Source organism: Mastacembelus armatus, chromosome 20, assembly GCF_900324485.2.
Source record: "Mastacembelus armatus chromosome 20, fMasArm1.2, whole genome shotgun sequence".
In the NCBI taxonomy this organism is placed as follows: Eukaryota; Metazoa; Chordata; class Actinopteri; order Synbranchiformes; family Mastacembelidae; genus Mastacembelus; species Mastacembelus armatus.
The window spans coordinates 10,100,001-10,115,045 of NC_046652.1; the positions used below are offsets into that span (position 1 = coordinate 10,100,001).

General features: G+C 38.8%; 1 protein-coding gene across 1 annotated transcript in view; it reads left to right on the forward strand.

Moving 5' to 3' along the window:
- The window catches only part of plxdc2b (plexin domain containing 2b), a 91,009-nt gene that overhangs the window by 52,878 nt on the left and 23,086 nt on the right, over positions 1–15,045 (forward strand). Inside the window, exons 5-7 of the mRNA XM_026292080.2 lie at positions 3,628–3,750; positions 8,300–8,418; positions 11,461–11,560. Coding sequence (XP_026147865.1) covers positions 3,628–3,750; positions 8,300–8,418; positions 11,461–11,560 — 342 coding nt within the window. The remainder of the gene's footprint in view (positions 1–3,627; positions 3,751–8,299; positions 8,419–11,460; positions 11,561–15,045) is intronic.

A 15,045-nucleotide genomic window follows, 5' to 3' on the forward strand; every position in this document is an offset into this window, starting at 1 on the left:
ACAGGAAATATCCTGAAAATACAGCTCAGGATAAAGGAGATCTCAACACTGCATCCAATAAAGTGAAGCTTTACCCTAGACTGTTAATTCCTGCTCATGTTTTTCTTGCATATACACAGCCCAGCACTTTTAGATAGTAGCATGTAAACATAGGTTGTCAAGGAAAGAATACCCTCCTCCATCCCACCTTCATAAAACCTCTTTCTCTACTTCAAACATTCTCGTTACTCTGTCTCACTTTTCTGTCTCCTCTCTCCTTCTATGTGTGTTTTCCCCTCTGGCAACTTCCTCCCTCCTTTACTGTCCAGTCTCCTTCTGCTGTAAGTGATGGACATAATGAATGAGTTGCCGCTCTGCTCAGTGCCCTGCAGCTCTCACCTCTTAATGTATTGAGAGGCGGTCTGATTTTCTTTAGACTGTCAAATAAGTCGCATTGTGTTTTCTGGAGACTGCTGGGAGAAAGCAGAGGCAGCACCAGAAATAAAGCCTTTCAACACCGGGCTGTTGTGGGTACAGACCAGTGTGTTTGCGTTAAGTTGGAGGATTTCTAAGCTTGTCAGAGCTGAAAAGTGAAAAGAAACCCAGTGAAGTGGGCAAAACAAAGAAAAGCAGAGACAAGAGAGATAAAAAATAAAAAAAAAAGCACTTGGGCAAATGTTGTTGAAACATGAGAAGGAATGTGGTTGGTTTTTAGGAAGTCCTTTATAATGCTGCACGATCAGATAAAGGACGTGAGTGTATCAACACAACATTGTACAACCATGAAATCACCACCAGTTATGTTTGTGTTTACCTTAAATTAGACAGCTACATTCATATATCATGACGTAACACAGGGTGGGTGCTCTTATCCTTGATGATGGAGGCACAAAAACATGGTCCAACCTATATCAACAGGTTGAATCTGTGATTAAAGATTATCAAAATCATATAGTGTAACACTGTACACATTGTAATACCAGGTAAAGGCGACTAACATATTTACATATGTAAAGTTTAACACGTTGTGTTATTAACATCTGTTAATAACAAAATGTGCTTTTACAGGCGTCATGTACTCAACTATTTCTTGATTGTGTACAGTAACTTCAAACAGTGTAAACATAAGGAAGTTACTGCAGTAAACCAACACATAACACTGTAAAATTCCCAAAGGCCAAAAATTTCTCCAATTTGAGGATGTCATGCTTTTCTTTGTCATCTCCATATAAATGAATATATTTGTTTTGATCTATTAGCTGTATAAAACATATAGTATAAAACATATGCATAAAACAAATGTGCTGTACAAAAACCATTTTGTCACCTAATATTATTAATGAGAACTAGTCAACAGATAAAATATAATTAAAGGTTTTTTTTGTTTTTTTTTTTGCTGTAGTTGCAGGAGATGACACAAATTTATGACACCTTAAATTAAATTAGATTAAAATTGTTGATACACTTTGAATACTTAGGTAAAAAAAGGTTCTGATAGGAACAACACTTACAGTAACCATGGTAACTACTCCTATTGAGCTCTTTTTTTAAGGTGGGGGTCTCTGCAGTGAGGACTTCACACAACTAAATAAAGTCACATCTTCACTCCTTCCCCCTGCTTTCAGTGTGTATGCTGACAGTGCTTTTTATAGAGGTACTTCTGTGCAGGGAGGTTGTTGTGGGAAGATTGATTCCCCTCATGGCATGATCTGCTCCTGGTTTCCAAAGTGGTAGATGTGTTTTTATAGCCCGCCTACTGTATGAAAAAGACACATGGTGACATGAAACGGGGATTTATAGGCCTGGTCTTAATAAGACTTTTGCCAAAAAAATTATTTTCTTTCTTCCCCCCAACCCAGCCCACTGTACATGTCTCAGGCAGACACTTTGTACACTGGGTTTCTCTTTATCTTCTTCCAAAAACCAAGTCACTTCCTTTCCTGTTGACTTTATTGTGGTAAATATTGGGGAAAAAAATGTTCATCACAAAGAGCAAATGAGGTGAAGGGTTTTTTTTTTCTGTTAAATATTTTAAGATTATCCACTTGTTTAAAAGAATAGAAATATGCTTATTTGCTTCCATACTTTGAGCAAGATTTTAAAGCACACAGTACTACAAATGTATGTTAGCATAAAAGCACAAAATATAATCTGCCCCAAAGCACCTACAGAGTTCTCAAATTAACATATTATATCTTGATTGGTTAATTTGTGCAAAAAACTGATAAATTCTAAAACAACAACTTGATTCCCTTTGTTTCTGGTCCTTATGTTAAGCTAAACTAGCTAACTAGGTACTGGTTGTACAGTACCTTCATATTTATTTTAACAGTGGGTAATATGAAACTCTCCATCTGTTTCTTTAATAATTTGTTATGCTTAAAATTTTACAGAATTTCATGTGCAGAAAATATAATCATATCTCTGTAAGTGCATTAGAAGAGAACAGCCAGTCTTAAATTTTTAAACAACCCCATCTGTCATCATAAAAATCCCAAGAGTTTCTCAGCTTTCAACTGCATTTAGGTGGTAAGATTAAGGGGAAAATACATGTCCCTTCTCCATTTCAAGGATAATTTTATAATGAGTTTCTCTTAGTAATTGCTCAAACTGTATAAGATTACATTAGATTGATGAGACTGTCTTATCCAAAAGCCACATTTTGTTTTCACTTAAGTTAAACATCATTTTAAGGCTGTATGTTAAGGATTTTTTGACATTGTTTTCCAATCCAGAAAAAGTGACAATCAAAAGATTATGCCTTGAACAAATTTTGGAATAGCACCTGACTTTGCTATCAGTAGGGAAATTAAGACAGCGTTTTATTCTTTTGTCATCTGTGCAACTTATTTATGTAAAGACTGTTTATTTATGATGAATAGTAGCTGTTTTCTCCCTTTTCTCTAGTCCATTAATAATCATGTTTACAGACTGATAAATAATGCAGCTCTAGTTTGTGTTGACAGAGCATGTCCCTCTCTATGGAGAGATCTATTTATGCCTCATTTAAGGGACAAATAAATTGGAAAAGTTAATATAATCCCTTTCTGTTGGCATTGTCTTCTTGTTAACATCTATGAATGATCATTTAGAGTAAAGATGAAACAGTCTGTGGAAAGGTGAACCAGTAGAGACAAGTGGGAACAAAAGTCTTATAACCCAATGATAATATGTAACTGTTCACTCAGCATATCTTCCATCAACATATCATCTGTGTCATCATCTCACATATTATTTACTGGTCTGTTTTTGATTAAAGATAATAGCAGTAATAAATCACTATGGTTAGCTGAGGCAACCTGCACTTTGGGGCCAGAGACCAAAAAAGAAGAAGTGCTTATGGGTTAATCAGAAGCTTTTAACCTCAGACTGGAGGGCAGACTTGTTGTCTTTATGAAGGATACCATGTCAGGTCTCAGCTTTGTACAGGGAAGAAAAGAGGAATGCAGGGAGAGATGATCAATGTTTGTTTTAATAATTCACCAAAAGCTAAATCCACCATGAAACAATCAGAGCATATACACCAGTAATCCATCACACGTTACATATATGTGTTTTTACCAGTATAAGTGTGTCTATCTGTGATTTTTAAGGATGCAGGGTATAGAAACTCATATGTGATGTTTTTTTTTTCTTTTTGTCTCTCAGGTTTTATCTATACAGGGGACGTGGTCCACCGCATGCTAACGGCTACACAGTACATCGCCCCTCTAATGGCCAACTTTGACCCAAGTGTCTCCAGAAACTCTACGGTCATCTACTTTGACAATGGTAACATCCTTTCACTCCTAATAACTTATTTCTGCATGAATGAATAACAATCTTCAGATGTGTGAAGCATGAGGCTCAAACCATTTAATCAGGTAAAAACAAAAAAAAAAAAAACAAAATTAGGTTTCCCACAGTGACTTTTGTGGTGAAATTGAAATTTGGTCTCCCACTGCAATCTCCAACAAAACAAAGAGCGAAATAATAAACCACACTGCCTGTTAGAAAGATGCATTGGTTCATTTCTTTTGCATCTAATTGCAAAGTCTTTCACTGACATCATGACGTGTTAAGCACATTAGTATAACAGTGTTCTCTGAAAAAAGTAATGTAGATAAAGAAGGAAAAAGCACAATAGTTAAATATTGCAGTGAGTGAAGTGATTGAACAGCAACAATGGAAGATAAACTCAGATAAGCTCAACCAGGACCAGAGCACCTGCCTGAAGTGACCGTGAATGTTTTTTATTGTCAATCAAATGGCTACAGAGAGACCTCAGCAACTAGAATTTGAAGCAAATGACTTAAAATAAATCTAAAAACTGAACAAAAACAGGCACAGAACACCTGCAGAAAGAAACAAAACATGTACATAAAGATGCAAGATGACTAAAAAGAGACAGAAAACTCTCTTTTGATCGGATCTTGGGTCTGTTGTCTCATGATCCATTTATGGATAAAATCCTAAACTTTGCTTTTTGTAAGGGTAACTATGTCTCCTGAAAAAGTCATAAAAGACAATTTTGTCACAAAAATGTGCTCTTTCTTTAATGTCTATGTATGTTAGACCATTATGGATGTTGCAGTCAATGATATGGACTTGCTCAATGGTAAAATCTAGCCATCCATCCATCCATTATCTATACCCGCTTATTCCTAACCAGAGTCACAGGGATCTGCTGGAGCCTACTCGATGGTAAAATGAGTCTTTTAAATTATATTTGAATAAATTAGTAGATAGATTTTTGTTTTGTTTGGTTATTTTGTGCATTAATTGTATGTTTTATATTCTAATAATATATGCATGAATATTGCCCACTCCTAAATGCTGTCAGGTATTTACTCTGCTGGAAATGATCACAGATGATCACATTATTACAGAAAATTCATTGTATCAAAAAAGTATCAATATTAGTTTAAAATTATATTTAGCAGAGAACTTTATTCATATTGTCCATCCCCAACTTCACGAACATAACAGTTTAAAGTTCTTGTTGAAATGAAGGTACATACTTTAAGAGCTTTAGGCTAAATTGATGCTGTTAGTCACTCGGCATACGTTCCCTTTGTCGTGTGGTTGTTATCTGTCATGTCAGTCAATGCTGTCTAGTGGCTCTGCAGCAGAGTGACTGACCAGCTGTGTGACCTTCTACAGACTGTTTCTATCAGACTTTAACTACACTGGCAGCTGATCGATTCTCAGCCGGCCTGCTGCATCAATCAGTGTCCCACCAATGCAGCATAAGAACCGTGTGGTTGGATTTTACTGTGGGTCAGTGCTTCTTTCCATCATCGGTCAGCTCCTTTGATGAGAAGCTCATGGCAGGGATGTATCATTTGTTCTTGCTGCACAAACAGGATGTTAGGAACTGTGTGAAACTTCACAGTGACGGTGTGAAGCTCTGTTTTTAGATGTTCAATTTCCACAATCACAGTTACCTCTTTTTGTTAATTAGATCCTGCTATATAAAGCACACTGGTTAAGACAAGACTTTCTCAAGTCCTATCCTAAAACTATCCTGAAGCTTGATATTGCACAATTATAGTTATGACGTGTTTCAGCACCTGACAAACTGAATTTGACTGCTGTTGCCAGCGGGATCTTGTGACAGCACTGTGATAAAAATACAGCTTACAGGCAGAATAACATGTTTGACACTGATTTTAGCACATCTTATCCTGCTGTAACTTCCTTTCATCGTGCCAGACTAACATTTATTAATCCATTATTCAGTGATTCATCTAAAAGTTAGAATATTTCAAAGCTCTGAGACAGTGTCAGCTGCTTGGGTTAAAATGACTTTCATTATGAAAAGAAGCATGTAGCCTGGGAAAACCAAGACTGACGTGTTTGAATCCATGGATAATGGAAATGTATATATATGTATGGTGCAAGGAAAGGAACCCGGTGCACCCGTAATCATTAAAGGAGACTTTTGACTGCATTCTCTTTATGATTCATTTATTCTTGAGACCAATTAAGACATTTGAAATGGCTACACATGTAAAGTCAATCATTATTGATGTTATAAGTAACATCTGTGCTTTTCCTTTAATGGCAAGTAAAATATCTGCTTTGAAAAGGGCTGTTTATTCACCAACAATCAAAAGAAACCATTACAATAAAAACAATGTGAATTTAAAAAATATATAAAATCAGTAATCTGATATTGTCTAGACCACTCTCTTCACCAGGTTGAGTGTAAGGTTGGATTTGTTTGGGTTGACACAGCGTGTTAAGCCTGCATGTGGAATTAGACACAAGGCCAGTGTGTACTCCCTCCACACATGCACTATATTTTTAGCCCACCAGTCCCAGGCAGCCTGGCAGGGTCCCCTCCCGAACTTAGTGCATTTTAAGCAGACTGATAATGGGTTTGACTTGTGCCAATGACTGTAAACCCACTGTGCCATAAGTTTGCAGTAATTTAGTGCTCTGGCCCCTGTCAGTGCATTTCTTCTCTGCATTACACAACAATGTTCCTCCTTGGTATGTTTCTCCTTTTCCCACTCCTATTTTTGCATCCAAACATGAAAAATACAGCTCCTCATATTTGCTGCCCTCAGCACTACAGTTGTTAAATGTTAATGTTACTCACATAATATTAATTGTCAATGAAAGATCTGACTTGTCTCACTTCCTTCTAACAAAAACAATTCTTGCACAAGGAGATGCCTGTGCTCTCTGTACTGTCAGCAGTGAAACTTTACTTTGTGTGACGGAGAAACTGTTGTGTTAACAAACCTTCATTGGTTTGGCATAAATCCACATGGCTTGGGGGGGGGGCTTTCACATCAATAGGTTCTCCAGAGTCCACTGTAAATCAAAATAGTGTTAAAGGTCTGATGTCTAGAGCCCACGAGTTTTGTGCATACCCAAATTAGGGTATTAGCCTAATCATGACTCCTTGTGGACAGGTAGGATTCAAAATAATATGGAGTTGTTTGGTTACAAATTATGGAAATATAATTTACTCATTGACACAAACATTCATTTTTAAGTAAACATTTAAAACTCCTTAGACATTATTCTGTGTTATAAACATTTATTCAATGTTTGACCCCAGCTTATAAATGCTAAATCAGGAGGGGAGTGTGATGCTACACAAATTGTGTATTTTTTATACAGACAAAATGTAGTATTACGATATTTTTGATTAATCTTGTGTGTCTTCCCGCAGTGTATTAAATGTTTGGTCTATAAAAATGTCGGAAAGTGGTGAAAAGACACTACTTACAAATTGTCACATTTTGGATGCTGTACAGAGAAAATGACTTTGTTTTGTTTTTGTTTTTTTGTTTTTTTTGGAAAAGGACATTTTCTGTGAGTCAACCATTTGATTACTTGACTAATTGTTTCAGCTCTAGATACGGTAATTACAGTTTTATGTGTTCAGCTTATGAGATATTTGTGTCTGCCAGCGGCACTTCTCTCTCTGGATAATTTGCTCTTTTTTCATTACTCAGGGAGAAATGGGGTGGAAAGTGTTGGCTGGGGGATCTGGTGTCAAGTTTTCTGGAAATACAAGCTGCTAATACATTTTTATATCCAGGTTTTCAAGGCTTTTAGCACCACAAGTGAAATTTCATACACCTACATTCTGTAGAAATCAAAGCAGACATCTCAGTGATGAATATACAAGCTGCTACTAGTATTGGAAACATGTCTTATTGTAATTTGGATGAACTGACTCTTAAAGTTAGTGTCACTGTTTCCTTCCTGCTTTGCATTATACTTGCAGCAGCCGGTTCTCAGTCAGTGTATGGTACCTGTCAAAAGTTTGACCACTTCACTTCACTGTGAGGGTGTTTCAAAACTTTTGACTATAGTGCTAGTTAGAATTTTTCTTATTTTCCTTTATGATATGATACGAAGATTTACAGCGCTATCATTTATTTTTGCACAGGATAAAAAACTGCTTAAAATTACTCCCTCGGAGCAACCACACACCATGATTTGGCTTTTTCAAAAGTTTCATTTTTATGGCTGTTTCATCGAGCTGCATATACAGGAAGACCTCACACTGTTTCAGTGTCACTCACACCAACACAACGAAGTTAGGAACCAATCCCTCAAAAACATATCGCCTTACAAACATGATTGTTACATTATTATTCACAGTCTGTGCCCGGTCAGCAGGTCATTTCAGGCTAGATCTGAGACAGTAGAGATGGAATTTCAAAAACAGGCCAGCCTTCCAAAATAAAATACTACCAAAATTTGGTATACAGTAGTAGCCATAGTATCTATGAATCATATCTGTATTTTACCTAAACTACTTGATTTTGTGTAATCCTAAAGACCCGTGTTGCTGTGGTTCTTTGTCCTTTAGGTACGGCTTTGGTGGTGCAGTGGGACCACGTCCACCTACAGGACAACTACAACCTGGGAAGCTTCACTTTTCAGGCCACGCTACACAACACCGGCCGGATTGTCTTTGCATACAAAGAGGTCAGGCCTCATCTCCCCAACCTGTTTTCCTCATATCTAGAGAAAAAAGTCAATTTACTAAGACAGTATATTCCTTTTATTGTGTCATTCGAACTGCAGTACTGTATGATTTTGGCATAATTTATTCTTCTGAATGAAGAGAAATGCTTTCCTAATTGTGTTATATATGCAAATCAGATTTCTTATAGATTCCCATAGACAAACTGATCTAAGATAGATCTTGAGTGCTATTACACCTTTTACCTATTACATGCATTAAAAGGGTAAAAAATATATGAATAAATAATAACTTGTCCCAGTGTCAAGAAGAGGTCAAGAAATGACTATCTGAAAGCCAGGAGGGCTGCACCTTGAAGAAGGCATGTGGGGAATGTCAGGAGATTCACCTCAGGGTTCTCCATGCCATTGCAAAGTCCGAGTCTACGTTATCACCTCAAGTGAGAGAGTCACACTTCCAAACTACAAGCAAGGTGGAAGGGTGTATCTCAAAGTAGCACCCATCATCATTAGCCACAGGAGGAGGTCATTACACACCTATGCCATCCTGGACAACAAAGCTGAGCGCACTATCCTATTGACGGCTGCTGCCCATCAGCTGGGCCTCAAGGGCGAGGCAGAAACCCTTGACTTATGGACAATCGGTGCAAAATAGATTAAAATAGAAAAAAGTCTCTCCGGTGGCATCCAACTACCGGACTACAGCTAAAAGCCACTACAGAGGTAGTATTCCTCTACTCTGTGGCACAGAGTGGAGATTGGCAAGGGAAGGCAGAAATCTATGAGACCGAGATCCAAAAGCTCATCAACGGAGGATATGTCACCAAGCTCCGGACCGAGGATGTGGACAGCTCTAAGGAGTCCTGGTTCGTTCCTCATCACCTCGTACACCATAATGGCAAGCGCTGCTTAGTCTTTGACTGCTCTTTCGCTTACTGTGGGCTCTTACTTAACGAGCAGTTTCCCCTTCACAAATGTCAAGAGGACAAGAATGAAGATATCAGGCTTGAGCAGTCATTCTATATGGACAATTGTCCTCAGAGCCTTCTTACACCTGAAGCAACCAGGCGCCTTGTGGACAGGCTATGGCAGTGTCTTGCATTGGGAGGTTTTGAAATCCATCAGTGGGCGAACAATGTTGGCTCTGTCATCTCCCACCTACCGTCCTAAGTTAGAAACTTCCTAACTTAGTAAACCTCACCTTACCGCAGACTTACATGCTGATCAAGGCTGCCACAGATTCTATGAGATACACCTTGCATGTTTTCTGTGACACCTCAGAACAGGCTTATGGATTGGTGGCTTATCTAACAACAAAGCACAATGGGATGACTTGTGTCATTCGTTATGGCAAGGTCTAGAGTGGCACCTAAATGACAACAATCAATGCCCAGTCTAGAGCTCTGTGCAGCCCTAACAGGAGCTTATTCATTGAGAGCTCACACTAAGTATCACCCAGACCATCCTCTAGGTCCACCACAGTCCTGACCTGGTTGACATCTGAATGACATGCAGCTTTAAGTTATTTGTAGGAACCAAGGTCTCAGAAATCCAGGACCTGACAGCATTGCATACTTGGCGGTGTGTGGACATGAACAGCAACCCTGCTGACAACCTCCCCCCAACTTCATTCCCAAGAGGCTGAAGTGCTCCACCTAAAAGCCAGCCAAGCTGATTGCTTCCCAGAGGAGCCTAAATGTTTGGAGGCCGGCAAACCAGTAATGCCCAATATCCAGCTCAGCTCAGTCTCTCCACAGATAAACCAATCGTGGGCGTTATTCGGGTCGATGGATACCTTCAGACCCATCCATCGCCATGTATCCCATAGTCCACGACACCCACCGTGCAGTGACATGATTCATCATCCAAGATGTAGATGCCCGCCTACTTCATCCAAGGCCAGACAGGGTCTTTGCAGAGATCAGATGATACTACTGGGTCCTTCATGGGAGACAAGCCATTAAGTGGCATCAGAGGACTCATACCCAATTATGGCATATATACCTCTTGCCTGCCTGAGGCTCCTTAAATCCCCTCTTTTTCTCAACAGGGGTAGATTGTTTTGGACCATATGGCATCAAGGTTGGATGATGCAGTGAAAAACACTGGGGGATCATATTTAAGTGTCTCACAAGCTGATGTGTCTACCTGGACCTACTAACCAGTCTTAACACAGATGCCTTCCACCCCATTTGAAATTCTCTCTGATCAGGGGACAAATTTTAGAGGAGCAGAGAAGGAGCTAAGGGAGGCGTTTGCCACAATGGAACTGCAGCTATGAGAGAGAATGAGAAGCAACAAATCAAGTTCTGGTTCAACCCATCAGCAACCCCACACTTCGGCACAACATGGGAGCGTGAAGTGAGATATGTCAAGAAGGCTCTACAAGTTGTTATCGGGGCCCAGACCCTCCAGGAGGAAGTTCTGCTAACGATCATGATCAAAGTGGAAGACATCTTTAATGAGAAGCCCTTGGGCTTCGTGTCATCAGATGTTGCAGACACCGATCCCATGACTCCTAATATGTTGTTGTTGGGGCAGTGGGATGCCTCCTTGCCGCAAGTGTCTTACGCTCTGGACACAATGACCAAGAGATGATGGAATCATTGCCAGAAGATGGTGGACCACTTTAGCTTTTAGTGATAGTTAAAACTGTTGCTGTTTCTATAAATGAATGAATTGCTATTAGCATTGGGTTTAATTATACTAAATGGTTTCAGCTGTTGTTTTGTTACAGAAAACCATTGATCTGTCCTACATCCTCCAGTTGTCTCATTACTGTTAATTTGTTTATGCTGATGCTGTAACCCTCACCCATTAAAATTCACACTAATAAATTTTCAGACTGTTCTCTAGGCCTCTGTAGTCTCTCTGACTGTAGTTAAGCTGTGGATGAATTATCCCAGCAAAGAGATAGAATTCCTCAGTGTCCTCAACAAATAAATTGGTAAGATTGTCAGTACTGCGAGACTGTTGTGGCATATTTTAGTTTTTCAGTTTTTTCCACACAGATTGAAAACTGATTTCCCCCGTCTCCTATTTCAGATCCCCATTGAGGTGTCACAGATCAGCTCTGTCAATCACCCGGTGAAGGTGGGCTTGTCTGATGCCTTCGTGGTGGTCCACAAGATCCAACAGATACCCAGTAAGTCTCAAATACCTGTTTCTATGCTGAGTTTATCCAAAAATGAGAAACGGAGCTAGTCTCATTTTAAGAAGACAGTATAGGCAGACTATGTGTTGGCTTTCTCATAATGTGATGGAAACATTAAACATGACTACATAACTCTTGACCAACGAGAAACAATATCAGCTTTGTGATGATATGCGGAGAAAAAAGAAAAGATTACAAAAAACATAGCAGAGAATAGAAAAGTTATCAGTTGCTTGGATGTGTGAGTGATGTCTACGAGGTCATTGGATTTTCTGTCTAAGTTATGGAGGAATTTAATTACGCTTCGAGAGAAAATCACAAGAGAAGCGAGAGGAAGATACAATGAAAGAGAGCACTCTCAAATTTCTTTGTCTGCCAGATTTTTCCAGAGGCTCATGTGGTGCAGTATGTATAGTAATCATTTCACTTTTTAACCCAAAAGATACACTTTTATTTTTTACTAGAAAAGTGAAAGTCATCCATCATCTATACTGGCTTATTCCTATTTAGGGTCACAGGGACCTGCTGGAGCCTGTCCCAGCTCTCTTTAGGTGAAAGGCAGGGGTCCACCCTGGACAGGTCACCAGTCCATCACAGGGCCACATAGAGACAAACAACCTCACACACTCACACTCACTCCTATGGGCAATTTAGAGTCACCAATCAACCTGACATACATGTTTTTGGACTGTGGGAGGAAACCAGAGTACCTGGAGAAAACCCACACAAGCACAGGGAGAACATGCAGACTCCACACAGAAAGGCCCCTGAACCCAGGCCCTTCTTGCTGTGAGGCAACAGTGTTAACCACTAAACCACCGTGCTGCCCTGAACGTGCATTATATTTCAGGTTAATATAAGAGTAAATTATATTTAGTAGTGATAATTATAATAATATTCCTTAATTTCCCATCAGGGATTAATAAAGTTTCTTATTTTTATCTATGTTTATCTTATCTTATGTTATCCTGTCTTCTAATATTATTTAGACTAATTATACTAACCCCAACCCCCAGCCTCCAAACATGTCTTCCATTTCTGGAAGTTGGCAAGCCAAACCCGAGGCCACACAGAATATTATTAGCTAATTAATGTTTTGGGATGGTAAAAAAAAACCTGCTCTGGACTACATCGGCTGTTGTATAGCATTTCCTTTCAGTGTTAGAGCCAAGACACTAATATAACACAGTTGAGGGTTATAGCTCGTTCTTGATCTGCATTTGGTTTGAGGAACCTAATCCTCTTGCAGCTACAGCTAAAATCACTGTAATTATTAATACAGTGATAATAAACTGATAATACTCCTCTTCCAGCCTTTTCTTTTAGAAAAGTGCAAATCTATATCTTATGAACTCTAAATCAAACATATATGTTTCTTTTACAAATATATTTTTTATAGTATGTATGCAGAGTATGTATAGTATGTATGCAGAGTTATGTTGACATAATAATGACATTATATTCTACTATAATGATGCAGCTAACCAGCACATGCAGCTGCTTTTTATTTCTTTTATGTGGATCATCAGGTGGGAAGTATGGTCACTTTTTGTTTCTTTAGACTTTGTGTTTCACCTTGATATCATTTATGCAGACATCATGTGTATATTTTTAAATGAGACAGCTGTAAAAATCAAAAGACCAGATGGAGTCGAAGTCCAGAAACCTACTCCTACACAATGTCACGAGATCCCACTGCAAACATCTGTGCCACAGACCTCCCTTCAAAAGCACTTTGTGAGAAGGTGACTGAATAGAGACCAATAGTAGAGACCATAGAAAAGTCAGAGAGCAAACATGCAAGTGGGGAAACACATCTCTCTGCACACCAGCACTGAGACTTGGTTCATTTTACTTCATAGGACATCACTGTAGATGCACCAATGCACCCTGATTGATGGCAACCACCATGCAATAAAAACATTAATTCCTCCAGACCTTCTCTTCTCTGTGGCGAAGCCCACACTGGCTCACCACCCTCTACATGTAGCTACAGTCACCACCACTGGCCTGACAGCATCCACTGCAGGTCTGGCAACTGATTCAGAGTCCACAGAGATCCTTTTAGCTCTTTCTCAGAATCAGAATCAGCTTTATTAGCCAGGTTTGTGCACACAAATAAGTAATTTGACTCTGGGTCACTAACCTCTCTATGTAGAAAAAATGAACATAAAAGTTAAACTGAAAAAAAGGAAGATAAGAGTTAAAAAGAATGCAAGATACAAAGGACTAGAAATTAGAAGACAAGTTTCTTAATGAATATTTGATCGAAGTGCAGAGGACAGTCTGTATGATGGCAGTGTAGAAGGGGACAAGCAGCTCCTGTGGCAGGTTAAACTTCCTGAGCTGCCGCAGGAAGTACAGACATTTGTTAAGGGCCATGTGCTGGTAATTTCCTCTTCTGTGCGAGGACAGGAAAGTACCTGTGGGCTGCAACCCAGTGAGACAGAAAAATAGTTTGTTTGATATTTATGTTTTCAGGGACCTCTGAGCAAGACGTTTGCTGTAGAAATTTTTAGATACTACACATGACAGCTGCAGCGCTGAAAGAAGAAATTTAGTATTTGAAGAATTTTGCACAGAGCCTGTGGACAAAATCATATTACAGTGTTGCAAGTACCTGTATTGGCACATTGGTAGTATTTCAAGGCAACTGTAGTTTTTGGCATGAACAGATTCATGGATCAGCTCTAAAATGAACATGAACAGAATCATTGATTAACTATGTTAAAGTCACAAAGGTTTCAACATTTAACATCTAGTGTTGTAGCAGCTGAAAATTTCTCTTAGAATGTGAAAAGAAAATTGAAGAAACACACTTTTCCACAAAGATCAAAGAAAATAAAAAGTATTGCACTGAGTTACTGAAGTTCATTTTCAGTTCATCCAGTCAGTTTCTAATAATACTTCAAGGTATCATATCAGCTAGCTAACTTACTGGATTGTTTCATCATCTATTTACTTTTTAAGCAGCCTCATAACTCAGACGAGCTCAGAATAATCTGTTTTGCTTCAGCTCCGACTGTCACCACCTCTTTTCCAACACTGGTCCACCTCAGTCAGTGGGAAAGCTGTGGGCACAGTCTCAGAACTGACTCTCACATTTGCTTTTAAGTTACTGCAATATACCCCCATTAAATTTAAAGTAAATCTGAAAAGGGGAGACACTTCAAACCGTTTTATCCGTAGTCAGATGCTATTTCGCTCATGGGCTCTGATTCAAGGTCTGCCATAATAATGACTTGTCAAATATGATTTATTCAGTAATTCAAACTCTGGTTTGATTACATGTGTGAAACTTGGATAGCATTTTTTTTTTTTTTTGTCAAAGTTAATATTGTAGGTCTTTTTTCGTCCTTCAGTTGGCATATTTTTTATGTGTAATATAAAGTGGGAAGGATTTTTTTTTTTTTTTTTTTTGCAAGTTTGGTTTCAAACAACTCTCCAAAAAACAACTGTGGCTGGAGTTTCTGACT